This window comes from Aspergillus udagawae (genome assembly GCF_001078395.1).
Source record: "Aspergillus udagawae IFM 46973 DNA, scaffold_2, whole genome shotgun sequence".
In the NCBI taxonomy this organism is placed as follows: domain Eukaryota; kingdom Fungi; phylum Ascomycota; class Eurotiomycetes; order Eurotiales; family Aspergillaceae; genus Aspergillus; species Aspergillus udagawae.
In genome coordinates, this window is record NW_025091265.1 from 638,591 (window position 1) to 655,648 (window position 17,058).

Below are 17,058 nucleotides of genomic sequence, written 5' to 3' on the forward strand. Positions count from 1 at the left end.
TCTTCGACAATGTCAGGAAATCGTGCAATAGTATTTGTGATCTTTTTGAGATTCCATTTCTGTATCCGATCGCACGGATATACATTCCGCCTTGACTACTTCGCCCGTAGGCAATAAAACCATCTTTAGAGGCTAAAATAGGCTTTCAGACTGTATCTGCCTCCTGGTATGTATCTTGCAGATTGCGAAACAGCCCTGGCTGGGCACTCTCATATCACTTGCGCCCACATGTATGGTGATACAGGTTGAAATAAGCATTGCTTTTCAGGGAAGTTACGCGCTAGTATTACAGCAAGCTTGTACAAGAGCGAAGAAGAATCAAGGTCTCAAACTAACAGGACTCTTAGCAGAAATCTGCCACAGTGCTCAACTGTACGCCGGTTGCAGAATGCGAAACAACCTGCCGCTGTGTCGGTAGATTGCCAACTGACCTGATGGTACAATGACACAGTTTTGCATATGAATAACCTCCCGATAAGGATAATAAGGCACGATACTCATAATACTCACAGCTGCGTCGTTGCTTTACATCTCTTACATACTCTTATCAGCCATCAGAACCATCTACTTCCATCCACTAAGCCACATCCCATCCCCGGACCAAATGATCGATCGCATTTCCGCTGCTCAGCACCTTTCAGCCATCCGCGGAAGACCAGACCTAGACCTCCGCTCCTGGCATGAAAAATGCAGCAACCTCGTACGCTCCGGTCTAGACGAGGCCTCCTACATCACCGCGGCAGCCTGGAAGGATACCTATCGACACGGCCATCGCCAGCTCCCGAAAGTGCAAATCTCCACCGACAGAGGCAAGGACATCTTCAGCGCCAACGACGTGGAGCATGTTCGTTTCCAGAAGGCGCTCTCGCAAGCATTTTCGGCCAAGAGCCTGCGGGCACAGGATTGCATCTCACACGGTACATCGATAAACCGATCGAGCGACTGAGGGCGTTCGCGGAGTCGGAGGGCCTGGGAGGGGGGCGGATATGATGACGTAGGAGATCTTGCTTTTGGCAAGCCGTTTGGGGGGTTGGATAGCTCGGATTATCATCACTGAGTGGCGACGATGTTTGGGTCTGTGAAGGCGATTCCATTTCTGCGAGGGCTGCATCAGCATCCGGTGGTGTTCAAGGTGGTTCTCGCGTTTCACCCGGGAGGGTTCATGGAGGCGAGGAGATAGCAGGTCGAGCATGCGACAGCAACTGTCCATAAACGGGTGCATAACTCGGCGGCTGGTCGCGGAGACTTTATGGACTCGATGCTGCGACATCGTGGGGATAAGGAAAGGCTGAGTCTGGAGGAGCTGGAGAAAAATGCGAATATCCCCATTCTGGCTGGGAGTGAGACTACGGCTGCGCGGTTGTCTGGCGTTACGTCCTGGCTTCTTCGGACCTCCGATGTGCTCGATAAGGAGACGGACGAGTGAGAGGAATCTTTGCATCGCAGAAGGATATAACTTTCAACCAGGTCACGGGAAGGTTACCATACATCTGGGATGCCTGAACGAAGCCTTTCGGCTGTATCCTCCTCCGTCAGGAGGGGTTCAGCGTTGGACGGAAGTGCCTGCCCAAACCTCGGGCTACTGCGTTCCTGCAAATGTAGCTCGACATTGAGAATATAACGGGTCGAGACTGATATTCTCAGATCAAAGCCTCCGTCCGCGAGTTGTCTGCGTATTCGCCACTGAGGAATTTCCGCCAAGCAGACCATTTTATCCCTGAATGATAGCTACCCCGATCGACGACCCTGCCTCGCCATTCTTTTCGGACAATCGCACCGTCTTCCAGCCATTCTCGATCGGGCCGCAGAATTGCGTTGGCAGGAACTTGGCTTACACTGAGATGCGGGTGATACTTGCACGGATGCTTTTTGGAATTTCGACCTGGAACTGTGTGAGGGCCGTGGTTGGAAAGGTCAGAAGAAATTGTTATATTGTGAGTGGCCCATTGATGTGCAAGCTTACCTTGCGAGATGATCGTAGAGATCGTCAAGGAGGTTGTTGAGGTGGGCTGAGATTAATTGCAGCGTCCACGCGGCGTTTTTTCGTAAATAAGAGACCATAAGTACCACGACTCCGTATAATCAATCCATCAACGGAATTGGTACCGAATAAGAAGGTATCATTTTCAAGTCCCCTACGATTATTCGCATGTGCTGATTTCGAAGCTCCAGGACTAGTGAAGATACATTTTAGGACATCGGAACTATTTCAGGATCGAAGTGATTTGGACTCGTGTCTGAGAGTGGCATCGAAACGGCAAAGGTATCGAGCAAAGTGTCAAAAACTCTATAGACGACACATTTAGTCAGATGTATCGCTTTGTCGGTGACAAGAAATGGAACTAAGCGGTCTACAGCAAGAGCTCAGACGGATCCACGCAGCAAGGAGACGCTGATGCATGTGGTAAGCAATGTCTTAGACATAGCAGAACAACCGCAGCTCGAAATTGAACAGAAGCTATTATTAACCGAATTCAGAGATCGCCTCTGGCAAATTAGACTCTAGGCTATATGGAACCCAGGGTTTTCCAGTCAGGCTCCCCCTCAGTCGATGTGAAGGTGAGAGACTCAGGAGAGCCTTGTGAAATGCCAATGCGCCACACCAATCTAACGAGACGGGATAGGATTATCTACCAGATAACTGATCGAATGCCACAGACCGGCCATGGAGTCCGAGAAATACACTCGGATGGCAGGATCGTAGAGGGGATGAACGACCGGTCCCTCATTGCCGATCAAGCAGGCTCATTCCAATGCTTTCAATGTCAATAGGATCGAGACCACATTGGTGCCAACAAATTTCATGAGCATTCAATGGCCAGTTGTTATGTCTGTGAATCGCCTCATTGCCTACAACTGTCTTCCTTGTCGGCTTGTCGGCAGATGCGCTGCTCTAGCCTCCCGGGGGCCAAAAAATCAGTCATCTGAGCTCTACTGCCTTACTCAGCAGTAGACAATAGTTAGCTAACTATTTGGAATCACCGCACAGACGTACCAACGGAACTATTATTGCCTGATGCACGCTATTGGTGCATGTCTTTATGTTTGCTCTGGATCAAGACCTGTAGGGCCGCCAAACAGGGATTGAACCTTCCCAGAAGAGAAGTCGGCGGCTGGCCGACAGGAAATGAGGGACAAGAGGCGAGACGAGCAAGCAGCAATCCATCCAGAATTTCAGAAAGAATAGCTACATCCTGGTTAATCTGCTGTGGACCAATTGCCAGAGCCGAAATGCAAGTACACTGCTGGTGCAATAGCCGCCTAAATCAAAGTCTGCCTGATTGCCTCTGATCCATCCACCGAGATTGCCACAGGAGCTGTCAGAGTCAGCTGTTCTGATAGCCTAAACAAGAGCTCCACTCAACTAACAACCGGTAAACCAGTAGCTTGCCGTTCTTTCTGGCCCGGGGAAGAAATCTTCTGTGCTCTCCAGTCTAGTCTGCGCCGTGTCTGTCACGGGTTCCCGGTTCTACAGCTCATCGGGCCAGACTCTCGAGCAATATGCGGCCTGAACTCTGACCGAGATCCATCCGATCATGCCCCCAGATGACTACCACAGGGCCACATGGCTCGAAGTTCACATGCTCGACGAGAAACGACTAGCAATGTTCGCTTAGTCTACCATGTCGCCACTATTTTGAGAGGTAAGGCATAACTGAAAATAGCCCAGAGGCCCAATGTTGCTGTGTACGTGCAACTTTCGTGTGCCGGCGTAACGGCCCGTGGTGAGCAAAGAATCGTTACAAAGTACATTCGTATTTTGGGCTATGACTGTTGATTCATGCTGGGAATTCCAGCAGTGGCGTGAGGCTTACTAGACTATGGCTGGGATTCGTGTTGGGGAGGAGCCAAAGACCCTGTTAATATCGCCGCTGAATCTCATTTGATCAGTGGAATTAACCTTGGATGTCTTGTGGCAAGTACCGATGGGGTGATATCTGCGGAGGACACGAAGCATATACTGTTTCAAATTGAGAGGATTGGCCTCGTCTAACCGGAAGAATCTCGTGTGATTGCATATTACCGTATTAGCCCGTTTTGTCGATGTATTTCGAACTTGAAATTATTGAGACCGCGTGTCTGACAGACTCATGACATGTCTCTCCAGGCTGAAAGCATCCCGACCCCAGTAGAACTGAATAATACTCCGTACAGGCTGTTGAATCCAGAATTGTAGTGTAGACAGGCTAAGCTATGCTGTACGGGCTTCACTAATCAGACCTCGGCTGGAAGCCGGGCTGGGCTGACAGGGTAAAGGTGGACAGCACATGGACAGAAAAAGATTTCATTTGCTCCAACAGAAGAATGCGGGGATCAAACTCAAACCGGAGAACTAACCAAAGACGTGTGCCTCTGCTCGAGTTTATCCTGAAGATCCGCTCTTTTACCCGGTGGAGAGACACGGGGACTGGTGGACCTGCCCAGGACCAACAGGCCAAGTCTCCGGACACGGAGAAATTCAGTCAGGTCTTCCGTCCTTTCAGATACAAGAGAATTGTCATATCAGAGGAGAACATACGAAATAACTTGATAGCAAAAATGAAAACCCTCATATACACTTCTCGATCTCACAAACTTCTCAACAGCAAACATACTGGCAAAGTTGGACAAAAAGAATGCGGCCCGTCCAGCCGAAAAAGTGTCAGCTGCAAGCGAGACGCCAAGCGCTCTGGCCGTGGTATTAGCTTGTCCAGGCGCTCCTTGGCCTGCTGGATCAGTCCAATCACCTCATGGGCACTGCTCGCCTAGTCCATCCTGATCCCAGTCTGCAACCCTCCTTTTATCCAGTTCGTTCTTGCCGTTCCCCGGATATCACGCTAGACACCTAGACGAGGTTGTCTCCGGCTCAATTCATCACACACCAATCACTCCTGCCACCTGGTGGCGTTCATATTTTTCCCTGCAGGCCTTTTGCTATGCTATGCTTCGTCCCAAGCTTTGACCAAGCCGGGTCAAGGGCAGCGTGCTCCATCCTCGTGTCTCTCCCCAGATTCAGTGCTATAATATGTAGCTGCTACCCCGCCATTTTCTGGCTCTCGATCAGTCCTCTCGTGTTCGTCTCAGAGGTGCATTTGCTTGCAACGCAGTCACAATGGTTCAGATTGCCAACATCGGCGCCAAGGGCGCAGCGGAAAAGGTGCAGATGGCCCAGGCTGAGGCTCCCCAGTTCGAGAAAGTCGACTGGAAGAGGGAGCCTCACCTGCGCAAGCTGTACATGATGGCGGCGGCGCTGATGGTTGCTTCGGCCACCACCGGTTACGACGGGTAGGTATCTCTGCTGGGACAAGGCGATTACAGAACTAACCATCTTCAATTATAGCATGCTTGTCAATACTTCCCAGATGATGGACAATTGGACCCAGTTTTTCTCCCCCAAGGTGAAGGAGAGCAACTGGCTGGGTCTCCTGGTGAACATGTTCAACATTGGTTCCATTATCAGTTTCTTCATCACGTACGTTCCACAGCCCCTGGCCATGAGCAGCAAACTCTGACTCTGACGCCGACATCTAGTCCATACATTGCCGATCGCTTTGGCCGTAAAATTGCCATCATCATTGGGTGCATCTTCATGGTCATCGGAGGTATCGTCGGCACTGCTTCCACCGGCTACAACATGTACATCGCTGGTCGGTTCATCCTTGGTTTCGGCAACTCCCTGGCCCAGATGTGCTCTCCTCTGCTTCTCGTCGAGATCGTTCATCCTCAGCACCGTGGTCCCGTTACTACCATCTACAACTGTCTCTGGAACGCCGGTGCTCTGCTCGTCTCCGTCATTGGTTGGGGCACCTCGTACGTCACGAGCGAGTGGTCCTGGCGATCGATCACGTTGCTGCAGATTATTCCCTCAGTCATCCAGCTCATTTTTATCTACTGTAAGTCATCCTCTGTGCCGCCTTATTCGTCGAGTATTGCTCATCGGGGTGGCCTCTAGGGATCCCCGAATCTCCTCGTTACCTCATCAACAAGGAGCGCCACGAAGAGGCCCTCGCTATTCTCACAGAGTACCACGGTGGGGGCGACGTGCTCAACACCGTCGTGCAGTTCGAATACCGTGAGATCAAGGAGACGATCCGTCTGGAGAAGGAGGCCGGCTCGAAGAGCAGCTACATCGACTTCTTCCGCACCAAGGGTAACCTGTGGCGTCTGGCCATTATCGTCTCTCTGGGTATCATCTCACAGTACTCGGGTAATGCTCTGTTCTCCAACTACATGAACCAGATCTACGAGGGTGCCGGTATCACCAACCAGAACCAGAAGTTGGCCCTGAGCACCGGCAAGACCATCCTCGATATCATTGTCACGGTCGCCGCCGCCACCCAGGTCGACAACTTCGGTCGTCGTCCTCTGTTCCTGACCTCTATCTCCGGTTTGTCTCCCTTGAACTCGTCCTTTCCATCATCAAACTAACCGTCGCAGGCATGGTCGGCTCGTTCGTGTGCTGGACCATCACCGGTGCCGTCTACGAAAACTCCGGCGAGACCAACACCGGCTCAGGCTACGCGCAGCTCGTCTTCATCTGGCTGTTTGGCGTCTTCTACGACATTGGTTTCTCCGGTCTGCTCATCGCCTACGCCCTCGAGGTCCTTCCCTTCCAGCTCCGTGCCAAGGGTATGATGATCATGAACATCACCGTCCAGGCTATTCTTGCCATCGGTAACCAGACCAACATGGTCGCCTGGGAGAACCTCCCCCACCACTGGAACTTTATGCTTTTCTACACCCTCTGGAACTTCTGCGAGTTGATCTTCGTCTACTTCTTCTACGTCGAGACCAAGGGTAACACCCTTGAGGAGGTGGCGCGGATCTTCGACGGCGAAGACGCCGTTGCGCATATTGATCTGCAACAGGTCGAGAAGGAGATCGAGGCCGAGGCCACGTACCACGAGACTGTTACTGGCAAGTCGGCTGCTTGATCTCTGTCTTTGACAAGTAACGTCTGACGTAGTGGATGTGGTGTTGGGTTTGTTTCTAGCTATATTTCTAATACCGAAGTCTGTCTTCAAGCATCACAGTCTACTATCTTCCCCTCCCGTATCCTTGCTGTAGTCGGTGTAGTCTCGTTGCTCCTAGACATTTGTCAGTACCTTCACCCACAAATTGAAGGTCATGAATAGTCACCTCTTCGGTCATCCCAGCCCATAACCGATAGCTATACCAATTCATCCGTATATAGTAGACTCTCTGACATAAACAACTCCGCGGCCAGCAGATTAAGCTCCACCAACATTGGATTTCCCCGTCTTTATTGAGGTTCATTATCCATACAATAACATTGTGGGATATATGTGCCAAGGAATGATCACCTAGTCGATGGGCTTTCATTCTTTGGCAACACAGCAGAATCCACCCCTTGCATGAAGTGTGTTTTTAGGGTCAGGCGACCACCTCGTGCCTCCACATTGCGGGCTTTAACGGGTGGAATATTCATCTTACTTTACTACTCCGTGCCTGCATCTTAGAGCAACTGCAGGAACAGTCACGAAGTGAATGCGCGTGGTTAAGTCGGTGCTTCTCCGATCGACCGCGGCCAGCAAGGACCCAATATCGAACGTACATGCGTCATTCTGAGGCAAGGGACGTCTATCCGGCTCTGCGTGCGCTGTTCGGTTCCTGATACCTTTCAAAAAATACCTATTCGGAAGTTGGTGCAATGATTGCTGGAAATCGAGGTCAATAACACAAACACACACCCTCCTCCCCCGCCAAGCCTCTCTCTCATTGGTGCTTAGTTGGATTCCAGGTCACGTTACCTGAAACGAGGAACGCGTGAAGGGTTTACTACCCCGCGCGCGCTGCCCATGAAACTTTGCTTCCACTCCCACTGTCAGACTTGTTGCTGATCTGGATGCTGGTTGATTGGTCTCATTGCTAAGATTGCTCCTATTTGCTGTTGTTCCTGCACTCCTGATTTGCCTACTTGCTGCAATCTTATGTGGGCGGCTCCTGTTTTCGCCTGTTTTAGAGTCACAGTGTGCTGCAGCGTGTGTTACCCAAGTTCAGTTGAGGCAGCAAGCTGACTGCTATATCATCGCATCTCTAGGTACTTTGGCCCTCAGTCACATGACATACTCTAGTGACATACACAATGGGCAACTCAACATGTACTGAGGATAAAATTGCAGAGCTGGTCGCTCAACATGGAGCAGTTCCCCCTCCTTGGTTCATGTTCCAGGACACCCACCCATACAGCATATGCTGGCGTATGGGCCCTGGCGAAGACTATATAACAATATTCTTTACCTGGTGGGAGGGACAAAAAGAAAGCCTTGATGAGTCGCAACGAATTGAGTATTTTCGGAAATGGCCACCGCCACCTCGATGGCTTACGTGGATGATAGAGGTTATTTGGGATCTTAACCCTCCCCCTGAGGGTTTCGATGACGATGATGAGTACAGGCCCTACTTCAGACGTACTGAAGCACTTGGTTTCGGGGGTGAGGACGACTATCAACGTGACTGGGACGAATGGGACGAGTGAGAAGGGGGCGAGTGGCTAGAAAAGAATGATTGATGTGGTCGATAGTGCCCTGAAATGACTGAAGGAAGGGGAGAGGTTGAGAGGTTTACTTTGTACATATACAGTGCCCGAGCTGCCCGTCAACCTTTGCGCTGCTGCTGTTCGCACACTCATTTATGCCTTGGTCACTTCTTTTCGTCTCTATAGCTGTCGCTGCCTTGTTTCAGGGCCACAGCGTGCGACAGTGCGCGTCACCAATTTCATTTACGCTGACCCCTTGCTAAGTTCAACTAGCTAAGTGATATGCAGCATACAACAACTGTTTAAATACATGATTTGTTCCACTGAGATTGTTCCAAACTTCCTGCGGTGAACTTTGAGCCTAACAGGTGAAGGCCTGTCGTAGGGACAAACAGCCCAGTGACGATCACACTTGAAGTTATTGTCATTGGCTGTGGATCTGTGTAACATTATGATACCCCTTACAGACAACTACTCGTGTTAGCGAATCATACAGCGAATGAAAAGAAGACTTAATGAGACAACTCACATTCATAATGACCATCTTCATGCATGTTTTCAGATCGCCACTTCTCAATTCCAGCGGTGGTTCCCCATGCCAACCATATAAACAACCCCTTTCTCCTCGTCAACCACATATCTCTCTCTACCACTCACTTCTTCTCTCTCCCGACATACCCTCTTTAAACCAATTTCAAATCCAAGCCATCACCATGAAGTTCGCCGCCGTCCTTCTCGCCCTCCCCCTCGCTGCCAGCGCCTGGAAGGTCACCACCGGATACTGGGCCGGCTCCGAACCCGATTACTGCACTTCTGCCAACCTGGCCAAGGGTGAGGAAGTGACCGTCAGCGACCTGCAAAAGAACCAGAAGGTTATGTTCTTCTCGGACGACGAATGCGAGAAGTTGGAATTCTCGATTGGAGAGGCCGGCTCCTCCGAGCTGAAGTCGGATATCAAGAGCTTCCAGGTGATGGAGTTTGAGCCTGATACGGAACGAGGAGATCTGAAGTAGGAATTAATTGGTATGCCAATGGATCACTAGTGTTTCCTGATCTGTGCTGATGGAAATAGAACATGGTTCGCATAGCAATAGAGCTACTGGGACTGGACGTGTGTAGGCGTGTGGATGCATGTATTGGATCACCATCGATATACAGTTTTATAAGGTCTACCAATACTAGTCAAAGCGGCAATGGCAGCTGTTAGCTTTGATGCATCTTCTTTATGCACGTGGCGTTGGTGATATACTATATTGCCTGTCTTGTAATCAGCGGAAATGGAATTACCCGCTGCACGAAAATCAACTATGTTCTAGATGTCTCCTGGTTGTTATTTACCATTGCCCAAGAGAAAATTCAGCATAAGCCGAGAAGACAGCTACCAATATTTCCTCTAATCATGGTTCGCGAAATGATGAAACGGACCTCCACTATTGCAACCAAGACTGCCACAACGAATCGAGACTTTGTCAACACTAGTAGAGCTCTTCATGAAGATAAAACAAATCTACATAGATTTTCCGTAGTGTCTTGTGGCCCAGCTTGACCCACAGTCTTCATGACGAATCGCGGGGTAAATCCGGAGACTAGCATATATCAAAGGAGCTACTCTCCGGCGGGGTCAATAACAACCCAGCCACACTATGAACAGATCAATTGCCTAGATGCAGTTCATTGACTCTTCAGACATCGTATAAATATCGCATCAACGTACGCCATGAGGACTATACACTGCAGATCATCCGCGACAACGCAACGCCAACATGGCGAGTATCTTCTCCAAACTCATCACGGCCCTTGTAGGGCTCCTAGCTCTAGCTCCCGCAGCTTCTGCGTTCACAAACCCCATACGCAACCCCGGAGGAAGTGATCCATTCATGGTGTATACTGGCGGGTACTACTACCTGATGACCACGACATGGACGGACGTGGAAATGACACGCGCGACCACTATCGAGGGTCTCAAAACCGCCCCAAAGAAAGTTGTCTACTCTACCTCGACTGCCTCGCGATGCTGCAATGTCTGGGCTCCTGAAGTCCACTATCTCGGCGGCAAGTGGTACATCTACTACACGGCCGGCCAGACCACTAATCTGGACGGCCAACGGCTCCACGTTCTGACCGGTAAGCCACCATAGACCCTTTCCTGTCCACAAATCTGACAGTTCAGGCGGCGCCACCCCCTGGGACACATTCACCTACACCGGCCAACTAACAAACGAATGGTCCATCGACGCCTCCGTCCTCCGTACCAACACATACGGCAACTTCCTCATGTTCTCCTGCTTCCACGGCGCAACCTACCAGTCCATTTGCCTGCAGCAGCTGGGCGCGGACTATGTCTCCCTCACCGGCGACATCTACGTCATCTCGCAGCCCACCATGGATTTCGAGAAGCACGGCACACCCGTCAACGAAGGACCCGTCGCTCTCTACTTCAACGGTGTCACATACATCGCCTACTCGGCCTCGTACTGCTGGACTTCGTACTACTGTCTCGGCCTGTTGACCTGGGACGGTAAGACCAAACCCACGTCGGCAAGTGCCTGGAGCAAGCATAATGGATGTGTGCTGTCCTCAGCGAACGGAAACTATGGCACCGGCCACAACTCGTTCTTCCAGAGCCCGGATACCAAGCAAACATGGATCGCGTACCATGCTACGAATAATAGTGCTGGTGCTTGCGATAATTCGCGGTACACGATGGTCCAGATGCTCGGGGCTCATAGCGATGGGAGCCCGAATTTTGGGACATCGCTGCCATTCAGTCATGTGTTTAGTGAGCCGAGTGGAGCATAGGCGAGTAGGCTGGAGATGAAGGCATAACGAAGTGGCAGTTTGATAGAGGGCTGTCTGTGTAAGATCATACTGAAGATTTCTATCTATGGAAACATGATTCATGATTCGGAGACTGCTCCGTAAAGAGAGGACAGTCTTTTGGCACTTTCTGCGGCACATTACGGATGGATCAGGAAGAATCTGTCCTTTAAGCGGCACACTGCTAGTCAGTGTCTGTCAGATCAGTGTTTGGTAGGATAGTTGTCGAATATAACTCCTCGCCCAACCTACCGCGCTCCATTCCATGTAACCTACTTAATCAGCGGGAAGATTGACTCAATAGCAGGAGTGCCACGCTGTCCCCTCAGCAGCTGCAGGCTCACTCCAAATATTACGTGAATGAATAAGTACATGTGACATCGCTGCAGTCAACACAGCGTCTGACAGCTATAAGTCAGGTGCCGCGGCCGATAATCTTCAAGTCTTGCGCATTCTCTGTGCATGATCATCCAAGATCTTCTCCCATTTATCAGAACCCATGAGAAGGGCATTAGGCAGCGGTCTCTCGTCACGCTAGGCAAAGAACCGTCAGTAATCATTGGAGTTAAATAAATAGAACATGTTACCTTGACGCTCGGTGTATCCTGTTCATCGCCATCATACTATACCGAGGAAAAAGTCAGCACGGTCATACCAAATACAGGGAAAACCCACATCATTAAAGTGCTCGCTCATCCGCATTCTCAAAAAGCACTTAAACGGCATCGTATCCTGAAGAATAAAGTCATACAACTCCTTGGCCTGCGGATCCATGTCCGGCTTCAGGGCAGCAGTGAGCTCGTCCCGGATGATCGTCCATCCATCATGGCGGTCCAGACCGAGCGCGTAGACCAGATTCCCCAGGTGGTTCTGGAAGATGGCATGGTGAATCTTGCTCCAGATGTTCTCCAGGTTTCTTGTGCAGCCTGGAGAGGTCATGCACAGTTTTATGCCGAGTTTCTCAAGCGTGGGGACATGCACCTTGATGCCTTCGAAGTCTCGGACGACGAAGCCGGTGATTCTTTTGGTCTGGCGACACACGCGAACCAGGGTGTTTTGCCCATGGGCCTCCATCCCGATGCCATACTGCACCAGCGAAGGGAGGACAGCGCGCAAAAAGCCCGCCACATACCTAGACCGATATTAGTCTACTTTCTATCGCATTCTAGGGGAGAAATGTTTACTCTCTGAACCACTCATGCTTCTGCTCGACAGTCTCAAGACCAAAGACAATCTCCGCGTGTGTCCGGGGATCGTTCGCGGGCTGCTGAGCCAGCGTCCCCGCGATGATCAGCGCCTCGTTCTGCGCGTTCGCTCGAGCCTCCAAGTCCTCACGCAGAATACAGCCGATATGCCGCGCTTTGTCTTCGTTTTCTTGCGTGTCTCCCTGCGCCGTCTGGCTGCCCGACACAGACGCAACCTCTTTGAACCACCACAGATCCGGCGGGAAAAATTTGTGCAGCTGCTTCCGGACCAGCTGGCCGCCGAGGGTCTGGCAGGGGCGGATCGCCCGCACATCCGAAGTGATCTGGCAGGCAATGGACAGTTTGATGTGGTAGGGGAAGTTGAGTTCTGGACGCAGGGTGAGGGTGCGCATCGAGGCTTGCGTGTCTGCGCAGCCGGAAACTGTTTTCACCACGACGGCACTGGGGAAGTGGCGGAAGACACAGGGGAGTTGGAGACGGAGACAGGGGACAATGACTCTGTCAGCGCTCTCGGGAGGGGGGACTTCCAGCTGCGCCAGAAGAGGCTGCAGCGACTCCTCGAATGGGCCTGCGAGGGAGATCTCTTCCCGTAAGACGGACACGAAGGCCAGTGTTGGCGTGAGGAACTCGGGCAGGTCTTTGGGTTCAACTGGAGCTAGGCCTTCCTGTGCATAGCACAGTCTGTGAAACTGGTGACGATTAAACACCGCTGACCGACATCAAAGAGGGGCGACTACATACCGGATGCGTCGGGTGTCCCCAGATCAGCGCCCGTTCCCAGGTGACCGACGACGTGTTGAGGTGTAATGGCTCAGGCGAGGAGTGCAATTCCAGCCACTTTTCTGCTCATTTTATCAGCATCACTTGGGAGAGGGAGAGAGAGGAGAGTCTGTGCGGACCTGTATTTGCCTCACTATTCTCCAATCCCAACGCTATCTCGTCCAACGTTGTCGCCTCGACATGCTCCGTGAACAGGCTACTTGCAAACTGAAACAGAGCCCCGGAACGAAGCTCCCGCCCTTCAGACGGCCCATCCACGAGAGTGACGGGCATTTGCAACATCTCCGGGCGCACCAGCGACACGATGCGCCCAGAGCGCATGAAGATCCCTGCCCGCGCGCTGGGCTGGAGTCGGACACGGATGCATTTTTCTGGCTTCTCTGTGACGCAGCCGTTGCTGAACAGACACAGGTACTGGCCTTCGGACTCGAATGTCTCTATCGTCCCGCTGACCAGACCTTCGTTCAGAATCTGACAGAGAAGGCGTTTGGCTACCTCGAACGAGGCTCGTTCGCGTACTGGCGGCACAGTCATTTCCAGTCAGATGCCGCTGTGGCTGTCACAGGATTTACGGATGCTCTATGAAGATTGAGAAACTGGATGACCTGACGAGGTGTACCCCGGCTTCTATGAGCTCTACTTGGAGCTAACCGACACTGTACTTTGCTCCTAAATCCCAAGCGGCACATGCATGGCGCATTCGAGACCGGCGGTCTGCCCGAATCCAGTCGATTTTGTGACTGGGCTTGCAGGAACACTTTTACTCCACTGTTCCACCTATGCAGTAATGTAATACATAGTTCCTCTTGGCAGATGGGCTGAATTTCCCACATTTACAGGTCTTAGCCCCGTCCTGTACCTTGGAAGAGAGCACGGGACGGTGGAGATGCTGATCGCATCTAAACATAGGTAAATGACAACTAGTAAATTGCAAATTGAAAATTTCTACTGTGTCGTAAGGCAGAGGCAGACGCAATCCAGAGAGTACCCTATTCCTGCCCCCCCCCCCCTATGTTGTGCCTATTCCCTCCAGTTATTCCCTCCAGCGATCCTTGGTGATCTTCACCTTGACCACACCCTGGATGATTGGCGCAAACTGGTCAATAATCTCCATATCCGCCGCTGTCGTTTCGTACAGCTCCATCTCCAGCCGGGAAAAAAACACGGCGAGGGACGTATACAGCATCATGTACGCTAAACTAAACACCCTGATTAGCCTAAGAGTTCACTGGGGATTTCAAGAAATACATACTTTTTGCCGATGCATTGCCTTCTCCCCTTGCTAAATGCAATCCCCCACTTTTCCAGATCGTGGCCGTTGTCGCCTAGCCAGCGCTCGGGGATGAATTCGTGCGGGTTCGGGAAGATCTCTTCGTTCAGTTCGACGACAGGATGGATCATCGATATCTGAGTCTATTCGACCTCATGTCAGATTTTCGTCCTCCCTTAACGAAATATAACTTACCCCTCCGGGAATGTGATAACCGCCGATATCCACTCCCCCCTTGGGAACGATTCTTGGAAGGAAGCCCGGCACGGTATTACTCAACCGAAGACACTCCTTCACCACCGCCGTCTGGAAGAATTCAGATTGTGATTGAGAAAATGATCCGGCCAAGGGAACATACCAGATAAGGCAACGCCATGATCCTGCGATGGTCGAATTCCTCGCGAATGAAGGGGCTCGCCTCCCGAAGCTCTGCCTCCAGCTTCGCCTTCGCATCGGGCTTGTTGAGCAGGAAGTATGTCCCGAAGGAGAGCACGTAGCTGGTCGCCTCCATGCCGGCCACGAGGTAATTCAGGATATCGTCGAAGAGTAGGTCCGGGCGGAGGGGCTCGCCGGTCTTGCGTTTCGCCTCAATCATCAGGTCGAAGTAGGTACTGCGGCTTTCGACGGGCTTTCCCGCATCGTGTGCGACGATGCACTCGTCTAGCCATTGTTTAAAGAGCTGGAAAAGGTCAGATGGTAGTGAACTCAGCAAGATGGCGGAGACCGACCTCCTGTAAGTTCCTCAGTCCTGGTTGAAGTCTCTCCACCACAAAGGTAGGAAAGGAATCAATGACCCAGTTCAAGATAGGGTAGTAGAATCCTGAGTGTTGGAGTCAGCGACGTCTCCATGGCACAGGAATTACTAGCTTACTCGGCCAGGTTATGGCAGTAAACCGGTCAATGCTCAACATGAATGAGTGGTAGTGATCCGCATCCTGGGGTGAGTCGATCAAACCCAGCGGCCGATTGAACAGCAGATACGACACCATATCTGCCTGTGAGGATCCTGGTCAGCAGCATTTCAGTCCAGCCAGGGATGCGCTGTCTTACCGCGACTGACCGGTAGACGCGTTGGATGACGGAAGGGTTGCCGTCCCTCCCCTGATGTGCCATCGACTCGGCCGACTTGTTCAACAATGCCGCCATCATCGGGGCAAGCTCATCGGCCGTCTTCCGGGAGAACAAGGAACCGACGATGCTGCGGTACTGCTTGTGCTCCTCGGGATCGGTGATGGTAAGGATCGATCCATCGATGCCGAGCAACTTGTAGACGCCAGGGTCTTTGCAATAGTCGGTGCCTGAGTTGTAGATTCTTAGGCTTGGTCAATTGATGTCCTGATATTAGGGTTGAAGGATTGGCGTATACGTATGATAGTAGCTGGGATCACCCACGTGGACACGATTGGTCCCGATCCGGATGACGGGGGAATCTGATAAGGTTAGCGAGGGTCACAATGTCCTGGCTAAACACTAACTGTATGTTCTGTGCAATTGAATGGCACGCTTGGACAATCCTTGCCGCAGAATGTTATAGTAGGCTTCGTACAAATGAGTCGCCGCCGCCAGACGAGGCCCGGGAATGCCGCTCAATGGGTGGAAGTAGATGCGTCTGGTGTACTTGTAGAAGAGATAGAAAATCAACGCTCCGAGAAGGAGTCCGGGTGCTCGATTCGACAACGTTTGGAAAGTATCTACGCTGATGGTGCGGTGGCCAGAAATGGGCCAAATCGTGTTGGATTGTGCCATCCTAACTTTTTGTTCACAGGAAGCACCAAGAGAGTTGTTCTAGATGAATTGCCTCGGCTGCTCCAGAGAGCAATTTCATATCCAAGACCACTGGATATTGCATAAGGCAAAATTTACTTGGTATGACATGACATACGGAGTACCGGACAGGCCATTCTGTCCCACTCCGAGGGGCAGCGATCGATCAGCTCCTGATCTGTATCTACTAAGACCATGATTATTTAGCTCTGACGGACATGTATAAGATCTTCATTGTACATGAAACTAGTTGTCTGAGCCAGTCGTCTTCTTTACTCAAGATATTTCTGTGGCGATACACTGCAGCTCCAGCTCATTGACTCATCTAGCGTGAACGAACTATTGTATTTGTATCTGTTACTACTTCCGGGCATTAGAGCGGTTCGTTCCAAGTTCCAACATGAAGCGGTTCCGTGTCTCCACTTGGGCAGACTCTATGTATCACTTTGTTGTCATAGTCCACTGCGCTAACCTGTCAGATCTCGCACAGACTACGTATCGGCTCGGTCTGCAGTCTGCAGCTTGAAGATAGACTAACCCAGGGCCGATCCAAGTAACACGATGTGTTATTCCGGCGCCCCATTCGTCGGTCAGCCCTGTGGGCCTCGAGCGATCTGCATGAACGCATCGGGGAAGTTGGGAACATCACAACTCCAAGACCTTGCAGCTTGCAGATCGAGACATTTTATGGTCTGGGCCGCAGTTACCGTGAGATCTGTCCAAACTTCAGTTCATCCGGCAAG

General features: G+C 51.4%; 6 protein-coding genes across 6 annotated transcripts; 4 read left to right on the top strand and 2 right to left on the bottom strand.

Moving 5' to 3' along the window:
* Positions 1 to 604: 604 nt before the first annotated feature.
* On the top strand, positions 605 to 1,426 carry Aud_002545 (putative sterigmatocystin biosynthesis cytochrome P450 monooxygenase; the record flags this gene model as incomplete). The annotated part of the gene is made up of 2 exons (XM_043287511.1): positions 605 to 917; positions 1,200 to 1,426. The coding sequence occupies 2 exons, from the start codon at positions 605 to 607 to the stop codon at positions 1,424 to 1,426; spliced, it is 540 nt and encodes a 179-aa protein (XP_043143446.1).
* Positions 1,427 to 5,092: 3,666 nt separating this feature from the next.
* Aud_002546 (putative MFS hexose transporter) lies at positions 5,093 to 6,914 on the top strand (the record flags this gene model as incomplete). The annotated part of the gene is made up of 5 exons (XM_043287512.1): positions 5,093 to 5,265; positions 5,321 to 5,452; positions 5,512 to 5,873; positions 5,933 to 6,367; positions 6,418 to 6,914. The coding sequence occupies 5 exons, from the start codon at positions 5,093 to 5,095 to the stop codon at positions 6,912 to 6,914; spliced, it is 1,599 nt and encodes a 532-aa protein (XP_043143447.1).
* Positions 6,915 to 9,192: 2,278 nt separating this feature from the next.
* On the top strand, positions 9,193 to 9,492 carry Aud_002547 (uncharacterized protein; the record flags this gene model as incomplete). Its single annotated transcript, XM_043287513.1, has 1 exon — positions 9,193 to 9,492. The coding sequence occupies one exon, from the start codon at positions 9,193 to 9,195 to the stop codon at positions 9,490 to 9,492; it is 300 nt and encodes a 99-aa protein (XP_043143448.1).
* Positions 9,493 to 10,242: 750 nt separating this feature from the next.
* On the top strand, positions 10,243 to 11,278 carry Aud_002548 (glycoside hydrolase family 43 protein; the record flags this gene model as incomplete). The annotated part of the gene is made up of 2 exons (XM_043287514.1): positions 10,243 to 10,603; positions 10,650 to 11,278. 2 exons carry the CDS (start codon positions 10,243 to 10,245, stop codon positions 11,276 to 11,278), a joined length of 990 nt encoding a protein of 329 aa, XP_043143449.1.
* A 456-nt stretch (positions 11,279 to 11,734) lies between these two features.
* Aud_002549 (siderophore) lies at positions 11,735 to 13,815 on the bottom strand (the record flags this gene model as incomplete). Its single annotated transcript, XM_043287515.1, has 6 exons — positions 11,735 to 11,830; positions 11,884 to 11,919; positions 11,972 to 12,428; positions 12,481 to 13,190; positions 13,243 to 13,343; positions 13,401 to 13,815. The coding sequence occupies 6 exons, from the start codon at positions 13,813 to 13,815 to the stop codon at positions 11,735 to 11,737; spliced, it is 1,815 nt and encodes a 604-aa protein (XP_043143450.1).
* Positions 13,816 to 14,314: 499 nt separating this feature from the next.
* Aud_002550 (cytochrome P450) lies at positions 14,315 to 16,297 on the bottom strand (the record flags this gene model as incomplete). The annotated part of the gene is made up of 9 exons (XM_043287516.1): positions 14,315 to 14,480; positions 14,534 to 14,694; positions 14,747 to 14,857; positions 14,910 to 15,230; positions 15,280 to 15,371; positions 15,423 to 15,546; positions 15,602 to 15,863; positions 15,918 to 15,981; positions 16,027 to 16,297. 9 exons carry the CDS (start codon positions 16,295 to 16,297, stop codon positions 14,315 to 14,317), a joined length of 1,572 nt encoding a protein of 523 aa, XP_043143451.1.
* Positions 16,298 to 17,058: the final 761 nt, after the last annotated feature.